Below are 17,973 nucleotides of genomic sequence, written 5' to 3' on the forward strand. Positions count from 1 at the left end.
CTTCAGACGAGACGAGGACTCGTACCAGAAGTTCATTCCTTTCATCGGGGTAAGACTCTCTCTCTCATTGGGTGGAAGCTGCAGAGCGAGAGCTGATAGTAGATGTTCTGATGGCGTGTGTTCTGATGGCGTGTGTTCTGATGGCGTGTGTTCTGATGGCGTGTGTTTTGCAGGTGGTGAAGGTCGGTCTCATCGAGTCCGGTCCGTCCCCGACAGGTGAGACATCAGAGACATCAGAGACACTCATCAGACCCCAGCTCGGGTCCAGCAGCTGATCTGTTACTCACCTTATTCCTGTTTCCTGGTTGTTAAGGCGACACAGAAGAGGGCGTGGCCGTGAGTCTGGCCGTCCCCTCCACGTCTCCGCCCTCCCACGGCTCCCCCACGGGGATGATCAAAGAGGCCGCCACCCCCCCGTCCTCCCCCTCCATGGGCAGTGTCCTGATGGTGCAAGGGTAAGATCCGCCTCTTTCTACTCTCTCTCTCTCTGTCTTTCCCCTCATCGCTCGCCCGTCTCCGACCTGAGTGGAGGCGTGTGTTTGTTCTGACCACGCCCCTGTCCACGCCCCTTTCCACAGGAGTCCCAGCATGTCTCACGGCGGGGACGCCATCGGCCTGCAGGTGGACTACTGGCTGGCGTCGCTGGCGGAGAAGCGGCGTGAGGGCGAGCGGCGCGACACGGGCGGAAAGAACACGCTGAAGAGCGCCTTCCGCTCGCTGCAGGTCAGCCGGCTGCCAGGGGGGGGCAGCAGCGAGCTGCAGGCGCAGGTCAGCACCATGGCCATGACCGTGGTCACCAAGGAGAAGAACAAGAAGGGTGAGAGGAAGAGGACACACACAGAGACACACACACAGAGAGAGACAGACACACACACAGAGAGACACACAGAGAGAGACACACACACACACAGAGAGAGAGACAGACACACAGAGACACAGAGAGACACACACAGAGAGAGAGACACACACACACACACACACACAGAGAGACACACAGAGAGACACACAGAGAGACACACAGAGAGACACACAGAGAGACACACAGACACACACAGAGACACACACACACACACACACACACAGAGAGACAGACACACAGACACACAGACACACACACACACACACACACACACAGAGAGACAGACACACACACAGAGACAGACAGACACACACAGACACACACAGACACACAGACAGACACACACACACACACACAGAGACAGACACACACACACACACACACACACACACACACACAAACACACACACACACACACACACAGAGACAGACACACACACACACACAGACAGACACACACACACACACACAGACACACACACACACACACACACACACAGACACACACACACACACACACAGACACACACACACACACACACACAGACACACACACACACACACACACACACACACACACACACACACACACACACACACACAGACACACACACACACACACACACAGACCCACACACACAGAGACACACACACACCTGACGTCTCTTCTCCTCAGTTCCCACCATCTTCTTGGGGAAGAAGCCGAAGGACGTGGACTCTAAGAGCCAGGTCATCGAAGGCATCAGTCGCCTCATCTGCTCGGCCAAGCAGCAGCAGACCATCCTGAAAGGTAGGCTGGCCATTACCCATGATGCAACAGCTCCACCTGTCCTGTCTGTCTCTGTCCTCACGTGACTCCTCCCCCTCTGTCTCCCTCCAGTGTCCATCGACGGCGTGGAGTGGAACGAGGTCAAGTTCTTCCAGCTCGCCGCCCAGTGGCCCACTCACGTCAAGTACCTTCCTGTGGGACTCTTCGGCTACAGCAAGCCCCCGTGCTAGGAGAGAGCGCCCCCTGGAGGTCGTGACCCGGCCTGGAGGTCGTGACCCGGCCTGGAGGTCGCCCCCCCCGTCCCGTCCCGCCCGGCGGAGGGAAGACGTCCAGAGGACAGACGACTTCTCTCTGGTCTCACGTTCGCTGTCGCTCGTCTTTCCTCTCTCCGGGGGAGGGGTGGGAGGAGCTCTGGGGTGTGGGCGTGGCTACCGGTGTCAACGCCCCCGTCCCTGTGTGTGTGTGTGGCGAGTGAACACGTGAATGTACAGTGTGTGTGTGTGTGTGTGTGTGTGTTTACAAGGGGCGTACAGCACAACTCGATCTGTAACTGCCATCTACGTTTCCGTTCTATGGAATGCAACAGCATGCACCCCCCCCCCGCCCCCCCCACCTGGTCCTCACGTGCATGCGCCCAGCAGACTCACAACTCATGTGCCGTACACACAACACACAAAGTGATGCAACAGGGCTTCGGTGTTCGCATGAGCCGATGGAAACACAAAGAAACGTCTCCTCACTAGACGATGAGTATAAACTCCACATCCATGTCGTCATCGCCCGTCACAGAAGCCCCGCCTCTTTCTTATTAATTTCAAGGGCTTCCATGTAACAGTTTAAAATCTTTCTTCTGTATTAATATAAAGTAAAAACGTCTCCTGACAAATGTTCCTTCACAACACGACAACGTGGAAACATATTCATGGGGAAACGTCTTTTTATTATTGTGCTCTGGTGAAAAATAGTTGAACTTTCCCCTTCATGCTGTCGTGCTTTTATTGTGAAGAGTTCATTTCACAGGAACAGGAAACGGGAGTTAACCCCCCCCCCCACCCTTAATAAAGCACAAAGTCGTCTCGCTCGCCCCCCCGACCCTCTCTCTCTCTCTCCACCGGGACCTGCACCGGGACGGTTCCATCAATAAACAAGTGTTATTGTGGGTTATTGTGTTACAGGTGCTTCATGCTTTCTGTGGGATGTTGTGAGGTGAATATTGTGTGTACAGTACCGTGTGTGTGTGTGTGTGTGTGTGTGTGTGTTGGATCGGGGGGGGGTGTTGTTCACTTTGTAGGTGAACACATCTCCTTCCAAAAACGACACATGAACATTTTGATCAAAAAGCAGATTCAGATGAAATGATTTGGTTGAAACGTGGATTCTTGATGTTTATATAAAATCGTGACATCTCCAGTGAAGTATTAGCAGCATATGTTTTTATGAATGGTGTTTTATGAAATGTGTTTCCTGTCTGATGAAATGTGTTTCCTGTCTGATAACAGATCTGTTTCTCCTCCTGGATGTTTCAGTGTCAGTACTTTCAGATATTTGAATGTATTGGATTCAGTTTTCCTGCATCTTTATGAACCACTGATCTTCAACAGTTCAAGTTATGAGTCAGTTTATTTTAATTTATTGTGAATTGACTCTAATTGACCTCAGCTTGGACTTCCTGCTCCACGGCCTCAGAGCAGAAACTGGGATATGGGTTATTGTGGTACCACTGAAATAAATCCAAAAATTATAAAGGATTCATAATTTGCCACTAAAGACTCATTTATTCCTGTAATTAAATATGTTTAAATCTGTTATAACACATGAATAGAAACTCCAAACGACCACAAGTGAAACCTTAGATCCACGTCCTGCACACAATCAAATAAATAAAGATGGACAACGTTTGTCCATCTGCTAACATGGAGGAGGAGGGGGTGTACAACGTATACTGCAGCCAGCCACTAGGTGGTGCTCAAGAGTCTCTGGCTTCATCACGTCGTCCGTCTTTATTTACAGTCAATGGTGTCTTAATGAGTCATAGTGGCAACTTGTGTTTTTTAAGTATGCTTTATTTTGAAAGGGTAACACATTTTTAAAGTTTGACAAACTGATTTCAAAACAAAAGTCATGTTTTCCCTTCGAAGACGCTGGTTGTTGTGTCTCTTGAATTGTCCCGTGTGTCTCACTGTGTGTCTCACTGTGTCTCACTGTGTCTCACTGTGTGTCTCACTGTGTGTCCCACTGTGTGTCTCACTGTGTGTCCCTGTGTCGTGACGTGGTTCCTGGATGTGGTCGGAGGTCACGTCGCCGCGGTGACCTCACGTAGGTGTGGTGACCTCATTGGTGTGATGACCTCATGTCAGTGATCGTCCTCTCGCCACCGTCCTCAGAGTCGTGTCCCTGTGTCCACGCCCTCTGACATCACGTTGTCCCCGCCCCCTCGCAGCTTTGTACATCTGTCCTCACGGGAGCGTTTGACCTCGGTCGACTCGCCGCCGAGCGTCCGGAGAGTGTTTTGCACACGCCATCGTTTCTTCAGCTTTTCGCCTTTTGCCTCGAACAATAAGTATAAACAACAAAGTGTAATGTGTGTACATATCAGATGCTTCTTGTTCTATTGTAGTTCTCTTCTGCTGGATTCCACATGTTTTGTAGTTCGGCATTTTCATGATTACGTTTGTCAATCAAACTGATGCGAGATGAAAAGTGTTCATTGTTTTTAATTTGTTTTTTTAAATAAAGATATTCCTGATTTGTATTTCTGAGTCTCTTTCTTTATTAAATATGTCAATCATGATGTCACATGTTTATAAACCAACAAATAAAAAGAACCATAAGAACCAGAACATCAGTGGGATGAGAAACTACCTGTGATGGTTCACATCCGGTCCACTAACATGGAGGAGGCGGGGCTACAACAATGAGCTTAACTGAACTACAGCCGGTGCATCACCTAACTGGGTCCCCGGGAAACATTTCTGTTCTCTTTCTATTTGCATGTTTTCTTAATTTCTATTTGCACTAAATAACGAGCAGAAGCACTTCCGGTACCTGGCGGACGTGAATCATCTTGACACTTCGCTTCGTCTTTGGTTAGTGAGGCTAACTGGGAGAACAGCCACTTCCTCCTGTCACATTCAATCACATCTACTGGTTCACTGGCTTCTCACTTCCGGTCACTAACGCACTTCTTCTTCCTTCGTTGTGACACTGTAGCTAATGGACGGTTAGCATCGTGCTAACGACGCTGTTAGCCCCCCCCCCCCTCAGGATCTATAATCACATTAGACTAAGCAGCAGGTGTTATGGTGATTCAGGTTCCTCTGCGGAGGGGGACATGAAGGTAACGGGAGCAGCTGGAACAACTTCCGTGTTCTGAGTCCCCTTCAAAGTAAAGCCATCTAATTCAAACTTCCAACCCTGAGATTATTTAATCTGATTTTAACTTGAGGTGTTTTCTAAATAAATATGATCACAAGTCATGAAATCAATGGAAACAAAGAAACGACTCAACCTGCGTTAGAAGTTCACGAACCTTCTTTGAACTCTACGTCACTTATATGATTATTAAATGTAGTTTTATGAGTAAGAGGAGTTTAAAAGGTTTAAAATGGATGACGCGTTTTAACAGATAGTGTCCGAGCTTTAACAAACTTCCCTCTCGTGTTCCACTTCCTCCTCCTCTACTTTTACTCTGAAGGTTCCGCCGGAAGCAGTCTCTGTCCCGTTAGCGCGCTGCCGCCGGAGCATCACAACACGGTCCCGCTTTGTCCCCGGGACGGAAGCTCGGAACCGGAACCCCGAGACGGAACCGGGACGGATCGTGTCCTCCTCGTGTCACATGAAGGTAAACCCAGCACCAGCACGAGCACGCGCACGGGCTCACGGACGCGCGCTTGTTGTAAACCGGTGTGACGCTAGTTTACCGGTTTATCTCCGTCGAGCTGTCAAATGCACCGGATCAACACATCCGGTTCCCGGTTCTATCGAGCTGCACTCTCACATAGGTGTGTGTCCGTGTGTGTGTGTCCGTGTGTGTGTGTGTATAATGTGTATTGTGTAACGGGGCCTGTTCACATGCACGATCCGGATTCTAACGCGTCATCACTCATTAACATGTCCTATGGATCCCCCCCCCCAGGTGGAAGATGGTGTTTCACATTTCCTGTTTCCTCTCTCTCTGCGTTCAGGGGATAATGGTGCATTGCAGCCAAGTGGATGAGCTGGGGGGGGGGGAGAAGAGAGAGGAGAGGATGGGTGAGGGAGGGGTAGGAGAGAGAGGAGAGAGAGGATGAGTGAGGGAGGGAGGAGAGAGAGGGAGGGAGGAGTCAGGACTCTGTCCAATCAGCTTCTCTGTGATGGTTTCACCTCCAGCTGCTCCTCAGAGATCTGGTGTCATGATGCACTTTGATATTTATTCAGATTTGTGAAGCCATATAAATCAAACACATCATCCTCTCAGCGTCTGAATGATGAGTCATCACCTCAGATCAGAGGAGGAGGAGCTTCCAGAGGAGGAGGAGCTTCCAGGGCATCGATCTCAAACCTCAAATCTTTGATTTGGTCTCTTCACCTGCAGCTGCTGCTTGACTCCTGCTGTAGTGACTCAGGGTTTAACTACATATACACATATATATATATATATACTTATACATACATATACATATATACTTATACATACATATACATACACTCTCTCTGGGTTTCTCTTTACTTCTGTTCTCCTTCTCTCAAACCTTCTCTCTGGATCTCCACCTCCAGCTGACCTGAACACAGATGAAACATGTGGTGTCATTGACGGTCTCATGGGTAAATTAGGAGAAGGTGAAACCAGGAGTTTTATAAATGCCCTGTGGTTGTTGTCCCCCCCGTCCCCCGTCCCCCCCCCCCGTCCTCTCAGCGTGTCTGAAAGCAGGACATGTCCACCATGGTGTACCCACGAGAAGAAGCCCTGGAGCGCCTGAGCCAGGATGAGATCGTCCTGAACACCAAGGCCGTGATGCAGGGTCTGGAGACCCTCAGGGGGGAGCACGCCCAGATCCTCAACTCGCTGCTGGACTGCACCACGCCCGCCGGCGCCCAGGAGAAGTCCGGCCTCCTCCGCAAGGGCCTGGAGGCCATCGAGCTCGGCCTGGGAGAAGCTCAGGTGAGAGACACTCCTCCCATCGACCCGACTCCTCACCTGGGTCACCCTCAGTGGCTGAGATGTTCTCATGTGTGCAGGTGATCGTGGCCCTGTCCAGCCACCTGAGCGCCGTGGAGTCGGAGAAGCAGAAGCTGCGAGCCCAGGTGCGGCGGCTCTGCCAGGAGAACCAGTGGCTGAGGGACGAGCTGGCCGGCACGCAGCACAAGCTGCAGCGCAGCGAGCAGAGCGTGGCCCAGCTGGAGGAGGAGAAGAAGCACCTGGAGTTCATGAACCAGATCAAGAAGTTCGACGACGACGTGTCTCCGTCCGAGGAGAAGAGCCAGGGCGGAGGGGGGGGCGGCGGAGGAGGAGGAGACACCTCCAAGGACAGCCTGGACGACCTGTTCCCCAACGACGACGACCAAGGACCAGGTAGGACATCAGCACCGGGGGGGGCGTTCTACCATCTCTATATCTATACCAGCTCTACATCTACAGTTCTACCACCTCTATATCTATACCAGCTCTACGTACATCTACAGCTCTACCATCTCTAAATCTATACCAGCTCTACGTACATCTACAGCTCTACCATCTCTATATCTATACCAGCTCTACATCTACAGCTCTACCATCTCTATATCTATACCAGCTCTACATCTAGAGCTCTACCATCTCTATATCTATACCAGCTCTACATATACAGCTCTACCATCTCTATATCTATACCAGCTCTACATCTACAGTTCTACCATCTCTATATCTATACCAGCTCTACATCTACACCTCTACCACCTCTTTATCTATACCAGTTCTACATCTACAGTTCTACCATCTCTATATCTATACCAGTTCTACATCTACAGCTCTACCATCTCAATATCTATACCAGCTCTACATCTACAGCTCTACCATCTCTATATCTATACCAGATCTACATCTACAGTTCTACACTCTCTATATCTGTACCAGTTCTACGTCTACAGTTCTACCATCTCTATATCTATACCAGCTCTACATCTACAGCTCTACCATCTCTATATCTATACCAGCTCTACATCTACAGCTCTACCATCTCTATATCTATACCAGTTCTACCATCTCTACATCTTTAGCAGTTCTACATCTAAAGCTCTACCATCTCTATATCTATACCAGCTTTACATCTACAGCTCTACCATCTCTACATCTTTACCCGTTCTACATCTACAGCTCTACATCTCTATATCTATACCAGCTTTACATCTACAGTTCTACCATCTCTATATCTATACCAGTTCTACATCTACAGTTCTACCATCTCTACATCTTTACCAGTTCTACATCTACAGCTCTACCATCTCTATATCTATACCAGCTCTACATCTACAGCTCTACCATCTCTACCTCTTTACCCGTTCTACATCTACAGCTCTACCATCTCTATATCTATACCAGCTCTACATCTACAGCTCTACCATCTCTATATCTATACCAGTTCTACGTCTACAGCTCTACCATCTCTATATCTATACCAGCTCTACATCTACAGCTCTACCATCTCTATATCTATACCAGCTCTACATCTACAGCTCTACCATCTCTATATCTATACCAGCTCTACATCTACAGTTCTACCATCTCTGTATCTATACCAGCTTTACATCTACAGCTCTACCATCTCTATATCTATACCAGTTCTACGTCTACAGCTCTACCATCTCTATATCTATACCAGCTCTACCATCTCTATATCTCTATACCAGCTCTACATCTACAGTTCTACCATCTCTGTATCTATACCAGCTCTACGTACATCTACAGCTCTACCATCTCTATATCTATACCAGCTCTCCATCTACAGTTCTACCATCTCTATATCTATACCAGCTCTACATCTACACCTCTACCACCTCTTTATCTATACCAGTTCTACATCTACAGTTCTACCATCTCTATATCTATACCAGTTCTACATCTACAGCTCTACCATCTCTAAATCTATACCAGCTCTACATCTACAGCTCTACTATCTCTATATCTACAGCTCTACCATCTCTATATCTATACCAGCTCTACATCTACAGTTCTACCATCTCTGTATCTATACCAGCTCTACGTACATCTACAGCTCTACCATCTCTATATCTATACCAGCTCTACATCTACACCTCTACCACCTCTTTATCTATACCAGTTCTACATCTACAGTTCTACCATCTCTATATCTATACCAGTTCTACATCTACAGCTCTACCATCTCTAAATCTATACCAGCTCTACTTCTACAGCTCTACCATCTCTATATCTATACCAGCTCTACATCTACAGCTCTACCATCTCTATATCTATACCAGCTCATGGTTTCCTGTAACATTTTGAATATTTAAAATGAGGCTTTATGATAAGTTGAGTCAGTTATTAGTCAAAGTTCAAACGACTTGTCACTGACTGTGCCCCCCCGCCCGCCCCCAGCTCCGCCCACCGGCGAGGTGGCGGCCCAGCAGGGGGGCTACGAGATCCCGGCCCGCCTCCGGACCCTCCACAACCTGGTGATCCAGTACGCGTCCCAGGGTCGCTACGAGGTCGCCGTGCCGCTGTGCAAGCAGGCGCTGGAGGACCTGGAGAAGACGTCTGGACGGGACCACCCGGACGTGGCCACCATGCTGAACATCCTGGCCCTGGTCTACAGGTGGGAGTGTCCTCTGACCTCTGTCCTCTGTCCTCTGACCTCTGTCCTCTGACCTCTGTCCTCTGTCCTCTGACCTCTGACCTCTGTCCCCTGACCTCTGACCTCCGTCCTCTGACCTCTGTCCTCTCTCTGTACTCTGTCCTCTGACCTCTGTCCTCTCTGACCTCTGTCCTCTCTCTGTACTCTGCCCTCCGCCCTCTGACCTCTGTCCCTTGTCTCACCTGTGACCTCTTTCCTCCGTCCCCTGTCCTCTGTCCTCTGACCTCTCTCTGTCCTCTGACCTCTGCCCTCTGTCCTCTCTCTGACCTCTGACCTCTGTCCTCCGTCCTCTGACCTCTCTCCTCTCTCTGTCCTCTGACCTCTCTCTGTCCTCTGACCTCTGTCCTCTCTCTGACCCCTGTCCTCTGACCTCTGTCCTCTGACCTCTCTCTGACCTCTGTCCTCTGACCTTTGCCCTCTGTCCTCTGACCTCTGTCCTCCGTCCTCTGACCTCTGTCCTCTCTCTGTCCCCTGTCCTCTGACCTCTGTCCTCTGCCCTCTGTCCTCTGACCTCTCTCTGTCCTCTGTCCTCTGACCTCTCTCTGTCCTCTGACCTCTCTCTGTCCCCTGTCCTCTGTCCTCCGTCCTCTGACCTCTGTCCTCTGTCTTCTGTCCTCTGTCCTCTGTCCTCTGTCTTCTGTCCTCTGACCTCTGTCCTCTGACCTTTGACCCCTGACCGCTGTCCTCTCTCTGACCTCTGTCCTCTGTCTTCTGTCCTCTGTCCTCTGACCTCTGACCTCTGACCTCTCTCTGACGTCTGTCCTCTCTCTGACCTCTGTCCCCTGACCTCTGACCTCTGTCCTCTGACCTCTCTGTCCTCTGTCTCCTGCCCTCTGTCCTCTCTCTGACCTCTGTCCTCTCTCCGTCCTCTGACCTCTGACCCCCAGAGACCAGAACAAGTACAAGGAGGCGGCCCACCTGCTGAACGACGCCCTGGCGATCCGGGAGAAGACGCTGGGGAAGGATCATCCCGCCGTGGCCGCCACGCTCAACAACCTGGCCGTGCTGTACGGGAAGAGGGGCAAGTACAAGGAGGCGGAGCCTCTGTGCAAGAGGGCGCTGGAGATCCGAGAGAAGGTGAAGCTCCACCTCCAGAGAAATACTTTCATAAGTTCATCTGTCCCACGATGAAAGTAGATATTGTTCTTAGATGTGGGAAGAAAAACACAAACGTGCAGTATTTCAAGTGTTTGGGTTCATGAGTACTGGAGTACTTGAGTTGTGTTAGTATTTGTACATGAAAAAGACAAACTATCAAAGAACAAACTAATTTATTGAACTTGAAATCAAACAGGGAAAAGTATTAATACTGAGTATATGAAAATGAGAGTTTTATATTTAAAGCTGGTTGGAGTTAGTTCTTGTTTTTCTTTTCCATGACAAGTTGGAATATATATATGAATATGAAACTTCGGACTCGGACTTAACTTCTGAGAAGTGAGAAAGTTTCAGTGAGTGGAAGATGAATCTCGAGGCTTCTTGATGTTATATTATCACGATGTTTATGATGTATATTCAAGTTGATCAGTTACTGAGGCTGAGTTTGTTTCAATGTGCGTTCTCCTCTGTCCTTGTTTATCTTGGTATAGAACAGTGTGTTTTCATTGAGTTGACATAGATTATAATAACACACTCTTTATGAAGCTGTGTGAATGTGCCTGTGACCCGAGTTGATATAGATTATAATAAAACAGTCTTTATGAAGCTGTGTGAATGTGCCTGTGACCCGAGTTGATATAGATTATAATAACACAATCTTTATGAAGCTGTGTGAATGTGCCTGTGACCCGAGTTGATATAGATTATAATAAAACAGTCTTTATGAAGCTGTGTGAATGTGCCTGTGACCCGAGTTGATATAGATTATAATAACACAATCTTTATGAAGCTGTGTGAATGTGCCTGTGACCCGAGTTGATATAGTTTATAATAAAACAGTCTTTATGAAGCTGTGTGAATGTGCCTGTGACCCGAGTTGATATAGATTATAATAACACAATCTTTATGAAGCTGTGTGAATGTGCCTGTGACCCGAGTTGATATAGATTATAATAACACAATCTTTATGAAGCTGTGTGAATGTGCCTGTGACCCGAGTTGATATAGATTATAATTAAACAGTCTTTATGAAGCTGTGTGAATGTGCCTGTGACCCGAGTTGATATAGATTATAATAACACACTCTTTATGAAGCTGTGTGAATGTGCCTGTGACCCGAGTTGATATAGATTATAATAAAACAGTCTTTATGAAGCTGTGTGAATGTGCATGTGACCCGGGTTGATATAGATTATAATAAAACACTCTTTATGAATCTGAGTTGATGTTCTGATGACCCGATCTGTGTCCCGGTGCTGATCAGGTTCTGGGGAAGTTCCACCCGGACGTGGCCAAGCAGCTGAACAACCTGGCTCTGCTGTGCCAGAACCAGAGCAAGTACGAGGAGGTGGAGTACTACTACCGCCGGGCGCTGGAGATCTACGAGTCCAAGCTGGGCGCCGACGACCCCAACGTGGCCAAGACCAAGAACAACCTGGTGAGGCTCCGTGTGCGACAGCGTCTGAATCACTACACAACCTGATACACAACCTGATACACAACCTGATACACAACCTGGCCCTGTGATAACGTTGTGTTGTTCCTCAGGCCACGTGCTACCTGAAGCAAGGGAAGTTCAAAGAGGCCGAGTCCCTGTACAAGGAGATCCTGACCCGGGCTCACGAGAAGGAGTTCGGCTCCGTCAACAGTGAGTCAGCTGTCAATCATCTCACATCTGCATATTACCCATGATCCTCTGCTTCCTGATATTACCCATGATCCTCTGCTTCCTGAAGAGCTGCAGCTGGAAAAAATCCACAAAACTGATCAGAATCCTTCATGTTTTCACAGTTTCCTGCTGAATATTAGAGATAATCTCTGGTTGTTAATAACTTCAGAGTGTTTCTAACTGATCTCAGTTCAGCTGCAGCTGGTTGATATCAGAGAGTAATTATTAATTTATATCCCCCCCCCCCGTCCCCTCAGCAGCTCAGGGGATTACTCGGTTTCACTGAATCATGCGAAGCAGCTTAATGCTGATGTTTTCCTTCCTGATGCGTCTGAGCCAATCACACGCTCACATGAGCAGCAGCAGGAGTCATATGACATCACGTGGTCGTATGACATCACGTGGTCGCATGACATCACCTGGTCGTATGACATCATGTGGTCGTATGACATCACGTGGTCGTATGACATCACGTGGTCGTATGACATCACGTGATCATATGACATCACGTGGTCGTATGACATCACGTGATCGTATGACATCAGGTGGTCGTATGACATCACGTGGTCACAGAGATGTAGGTCAGTGCGGATCCTGGTTTTTTAGAGGCCAGTTCTCTGGGCTGGTTCCTGCTGCACCTGATGTCCTCTCTCAGTTGTGTTGATGTTAAACAACCTTGTGTGTCTTTGTGTTGCTCTGCAGACGACAACAAGCCGATCTGGATGCACGCAGAGGAGAGAGAGGAGAGCAAGGTCAGTCGTTCGCCCTTTCCACTGATTCCATCCAGCTACGGCTGCTGGGAGTTATGGTCTGTACGGGGAAATGAGAGAAGCTCAGAACAGGAGCTAACGTTTCACTGGTTCCTCTCATCCTCTTCTCATCCTCCTCTCATCTTCTCATCCTCTCATCCTCTCATCCTCTTCTCATCCTCCTCTCATCCTCTCATCCTCTTCTCATCCTCCTCTCATCCTCTTCTCATCCTCCTCTCATCCTCTTCTCATCCTCCTCTCATCCTCTCATCATCCTCCTCTCATCCTCTTCTCATCCTCTCATCCTCCTCTCATCCTCCTCTCATCCTCCTCTCATCCTCCTCTCAACCTCCTCTCAACCTCCTCTCATCCTCCTCTCATCCTCCTCTCATCCTCCTCTCATCCTCCTCTCATCCTCTCATCCTCTCATCCTCTTCTCATCCTCTCATCCTCTTCTCATCCTCCTCTCATCCTCTCATCCTCTTCTCATCCTCCTCTCATCCTCTTCTCATCCTCCTCTCATCCTCCTCTCATCCTCCTCTCATCCTCTTCTCATCCTCCTCTCAACCTCCTCTCATCCTCCTCTCATCCTCTCATCCTCTTCTCATCCTCCTCTCATCCTCTTCTCATCCTCTCATCCTCTCACCCTCTTCTCACCCTCCTCTCATCCTCTCATCCTCCTCTCATCCTCTTTTCATCCTCCTCTCATCCTCCTCTCATCCTCTTCTCATCCTCCTCTCATCCTCTTCTCATCCTCTTCTCATCCTCTTCTCCTCTTCTCATCCTCCTCTCGTCCTCCTCTCATCCTCCTCTCATCCTCTTCTCATCCTCTTCTCATCCTCTTCTCATCATCCTCTCATCCTCTTCTCCTTCTCATCTCATCCTCTTATCATCCTCCTCTCATCCTCCACTCATCCTCCTCTCATCCTCTCACCCTCTCATCCTCTTCTCATCCTCTCATCCTCTCATCCTCTTCTCATCCTCCTCTCATCCTCTTCTCATCCTCTTCTCATCCTCTTCTCATCCTCTCATCCTCTTCTCATCCTCTCATCCTCCTCTCATCCTCCTCTCATCCTCCTCTCATCCTCTTCTCATCCTCCTCTCATCCTCTCATCTTCTCACCCTCCTCTCATCCTTCTCTCATCCTCCTCTCACCCTCTCCTCTTCTCATCCTCCTCTCATCATCCTCTCATCCTCTTCTCACCCTTTGTCTCCCTTTGTCTCCCAGGGGAAGCGTAGGGACTCTGGCCCGTGTGTGGAGTACGGGAGCTGGTACAAAGCCTGCAAGGTGGACAGGTGAGTCCAGAGTCCTTCAGAGAGACCTGGGACCTGGTGTGAACCTCTGAGTCTCAGGAGATGCTGTAACACTGAAATATTAAAATAGAATAAAATATATACAGTAACAGAGTTATGGGCACGTGCGGTGCTAAGGTGCAGAGATTGGTGATAGTACCAATAATATATAAATTACTGGTTATACTTCTTAAAAACCTTTATTATTCATAACAATAACCAGAAGCAGCTTCACCACAGACGTGTTCCTGTTTGTCTCGCAGCCCCACGGTGAATACCACCCTAAAGAGCCTGGGGGCGCTGTACCGTCGCCAGGGGAAACTGGAAGCAGCCGAGACCCTGGAGGAGGTCGCCAGCAAGTCACGCAAACAGGTCCCCCCCCCCATCCCCCCCCACCCCCCCCCCCCCGAGACCAGCTGAGCTCCGGCTGAGAGACGAGTTCCAGGAGCTCAGAGCCGGAGCCGCTGGAGACCAGAAGATTCATGAGGAACATTAAACAAAGAGCTGACAGGTTCCCCCCCCCCCTTTGTCTCCTCAGGGCATCGACGCCATCAACCAGAGCAAAGTGGTGGAGCTGCTGAAGGACGACCGGAGACACAGCCGGGAGGGGGTCCCCGGGCCGGGGGGGCAGCGGGGGGGCGAGAGCGAGGGGGACGACTCTGCCGAGTGGAACGGGGTGAGTGTCCCTGTCCCTCATGTGTCCTCTGCTCTCTGGTCTCCACTCGTCTGGTCTGATACCAGCTGAAGTCTTCATGATGAACATGTGTCCCTGTCCCTCATGTGTCCCTCATGTGTCCCTCACGTGTCCCTCATGTGTCCCTCATGTGTCCCTCATGTGTCCCTCATGTGTCCCTCACGTGTCCCTCATGTGTCCCTCGTGTGTCCCTGTCCCTCATGTCCCTGTCCCTCGTGTGTCCCTGTCCCTCATGTCCCTGTCCCTCATGTGTCCCTCTTGTCCCTCTTGTCCCTCAGGACGGAAACGGGTCCCTGAGACGCAGCGGCTCCTTCGGTAAGATCCGTGACGCCCTGAGGAGAAGCAGTGAGATGCTGGTGAAGAAGCTTCAGGGCAGCGGCCCTCAGGAGCCCAGGAACCCCGGGTGAGATACACTGTACAACACGACCCCCCCCCCCCCGGGTGAGATACACTGTAAAACACGACCTCATCCTATGGTGATTAATATTATATTTTAATTTTCACAAGTCACCTGGTGAATTTGCTGCTTTGGTCGACTAAGAAAGATAAAACCCAGATATATAAAATCTTCTATAGATATAACGAGTTCTCTTCTGTGGATCTGTCCTGACGAAGGTCACTAGATGAAGCTGAAAGCTCCGGAAGAAACAAGTGAACGTAGTGATGAGAGAAAACAACTCATTTATATTTAAGAAGCTTATGTCTCAGAGTTGAAACTCGACTGTTTCTGTCTGATCTGCGTGAACTTCCTGGTTTGAGTTGGTTTTGTTTTGCTGCTCAGGATGAAGAGAGCAAGTTCCCTCAACTTCCTGAACAAGAGCACAGAGGAGACCACCCAGGTAGGACCTCCTCACCGCTGAGATCTGATCCATATGTTTGATCATATTAATATATTAATAAGAGGATTCTACTGTAAACAGATTGTATGTGACTCACGTGTTCAGGACTGTTTTCAGGACGCCAGCTCCGGCCTGTCGGACTGCAGAGGGCTGAGCGCCAGCAACGTGGACCTGTCCAGACGCAGCTCCCTGATTGGCTAGGACAGCAGCGGGAGGCGGGACTCAGCAGAGCGCCCGGGCGGGGGGAGGCGGTCTGCAGCTCGGTTCGAACGAAACAAACGCACCTAAAGCTTAAAGCACCTGCAGCATCATCACCACACACGACTCGGCTGCTTCACTGTACAAACATCGATCAGAGAATATTTAGATACACATTTATGAGCATGCTGCTTCCATCGCTGCACCTGAACGCATCGCTGCACCTGAACGCATCGCTGCACCTGAACGCATCGTGGTCACGGACTCGACGCACGTAGCAAAACATCGTGTCCACAACGTGACGAGTCCGTTTCCTCATCTACTCGTTTAGCCGTAGCTAGGCTAACTGCTAACCCAGTTCCAGTTGAATTCAGATCTGTATATTTCACTAGTAGCATGAAATATTCACTGATGCTAAACATCAAATACAGACGGAGAAAAAGGTTGAATTTGATTTGTACGAAAGAGAAAAGAAGCAATCGTCAAAACACACCGCTCATCATTTAAACCTCACTTTTTGCCTTGTTTTTTATGTATATACAGTTTTAAGTTATTGGATATTTCGTTCTTTGTATATAGTGCATCTTTCTTTTTGTTTACACTTTATTGGGTTAGAGTCTAGAAAACTACTGATCTGATGAGGGAAGGAGGAGTCAAAGTAAAATGATCGTTAATGAAGTGAAAAGTTTCCAAACTGATGAATGTGACGTCACTGGAGTCACTGACCCTCAGGAGAAGCTTCTGCTCCATCCAGGTCTCAGATGATCAAGCACTTTGAGCTTCTTACTGTAAACTGAGCGGCCATCTTGGAATCTCCGGAGCAAACTGGTCATTTCCACTGGATCCTCGAGGAGGCGTGTCCCGAGCACATTCATGCAATTAGGAAAATAAGAACCGTCTCTGTCCAAAGCTGACAAACCAATAAACTCCATGTATATAACTTAAAGCTCGGGTTGGTAATCCTGGAGAAACCTTCTCCTTTAAACCACCAAATGACCAAAAGAAACATCCATAATGATTTTACTGCCCTCTGCAGGCAGGATTTGGATAAACGTTAATTTCCCAAGTGATCGGAATCAGCTTCTGCTTCTTCTCAAGTTCACTCAAAGTTCATCTGAACGTGTTTCAGAGACCAGTCATTTTTAAGCTCCTCTAATAACTACCTGCGATGGACGAGAAGATGAATCAAACATAATCATTTCTTTCTTCTCCCACGATGAACCAGGAGCTGAATGCGGTTTGTTTACAATCACAAAGACGTGAATCCACCCTCGTTGAAAAGTTTGGGTGTTTATCTTTAAAGCCGATGTTTACTTTCTTTCATGAGATTCTTTGTGTTTTCCCTCGTTTATTGTTGCTGAATAATTTTCATTATGTACAAACGATCCTCGGAGTTTCACGCTGACGGGTTATCGATGAGAATCGAACGCTGTGACCGAGACTTCCTGTCGTTTCCACGTGTGTTTGAGCCGCTTTTACTCTGAAGGTCCTGAGAACTGATCCTTTGAATGTTAAACTTTATGTGGGACAAAGAACTGTCCGGGGAATGTACACGTCTTAATATCAATGAAGTGGAGACTCAGCTGTCAAGAGAATTCATCTCTTCTAACTTTTAATATCCTCGAACAAGGATGTAAACAAAAAGTGAAAATCTCCTGAGTGTGAAGAGGATCCGATGGTTTGATGAGTCATGTTTAGTTCACGTCGGTGCGTCCACGCCTTCGCCGCCGACTCAACAAACCACATCGCTCTCTGACATCACATTCTGATGACATCACATTCTGATGACATCACACAGCTGAGTCTCATAAACGTGCAGATTGTCGTATCAGCCTGTGATTGTGCAGATTGTGTGATTGTGCAGATTGTGCGATGACGAGAGGAAAAGTGCTTCAAGTGTCGTTGGCAGCAAATAATGTACAGAACTTCCTGTGTGTTACTTTTATATGTTTGTTCATTGTGCGTCACATTCACAC

The 17,973-nt window shown here is 48.7% G+C and overlaps 2 protein-coding genes across 2 annotated transcripts in view; both read left to right on the forward strand.

The window, feature by feature from the left end:
- The window catches only part of LOC132996230 (phosphofurin acidic cluster sorting protein 1-like), a 23,322-nt gene extending 21,142 nt beyond the window's left edge, over positions 1–2,180 (forward strand). Inside the window, 6 exon segments of the mRNA XM_061066569.1 lie at positions 7–49; positions 174–216; positions 314–455; positions 579–817; positions 1,536–1,649; positions 1,740–2,180. Coding sequence (XP_060922552.1) covers positions 7–49; positions 174–216; positions 314–455; positions 579–817; positions 1,536–1,649; positions 1,740–1,858 — 700 coding nt within the window. The 3' untranslated portion in view covers positions 1,859–2,180.
- Positions 2,181–5,393: 3,213 nt separating this feature from the next.
- Positions 5,394–16,706, forward strand: klc2 (kinesin light chain 2). Its single transcript, XM_061066067.1, has 14 exons — positions 5,394–5,469; positions 6,523–6,768; positions 6,846–7,179; positions 9,202–9,418; positions 10,345–10,534; positions 11,820–11,993; positions 12,104–12,203; positions 12,927–12,976; positions 14,202–14,269; positions 14,530–14,638; positions 14,805–14,942; positions 15,239–15,363; positions 15,742–15,799; positions 15,917–16,706. Exons 2-14 carry the CDS (start codon positions 6,541–6,543, stop codon positions 15,998–16,000), a joined length of 1,875 nt encoding a protein of 624 aa, XP_060922050.1. The 5' UTR covers positions 5,394–5,469; positions 6,523–6,540; the 3' UTR covers positions 16,001–16,706.
- Positions 16,707–17,973: the final 1,267 nt, after the last annotated feature.

The sequence above is a fragment of the Limanda limanda genome, chromosome 22 (genome assembly GCF_963576545.1).
Source record: "Limanda limanda chromosome 22, fLimLim1.1, whole genome shotgun sequence".
Lineage (NCBI taxonomy): Eukaryota > Metazoa > Chordata > Actinopteri > Pleuronectiformes > Pleuronectidae > Limanda > Limanda limanda.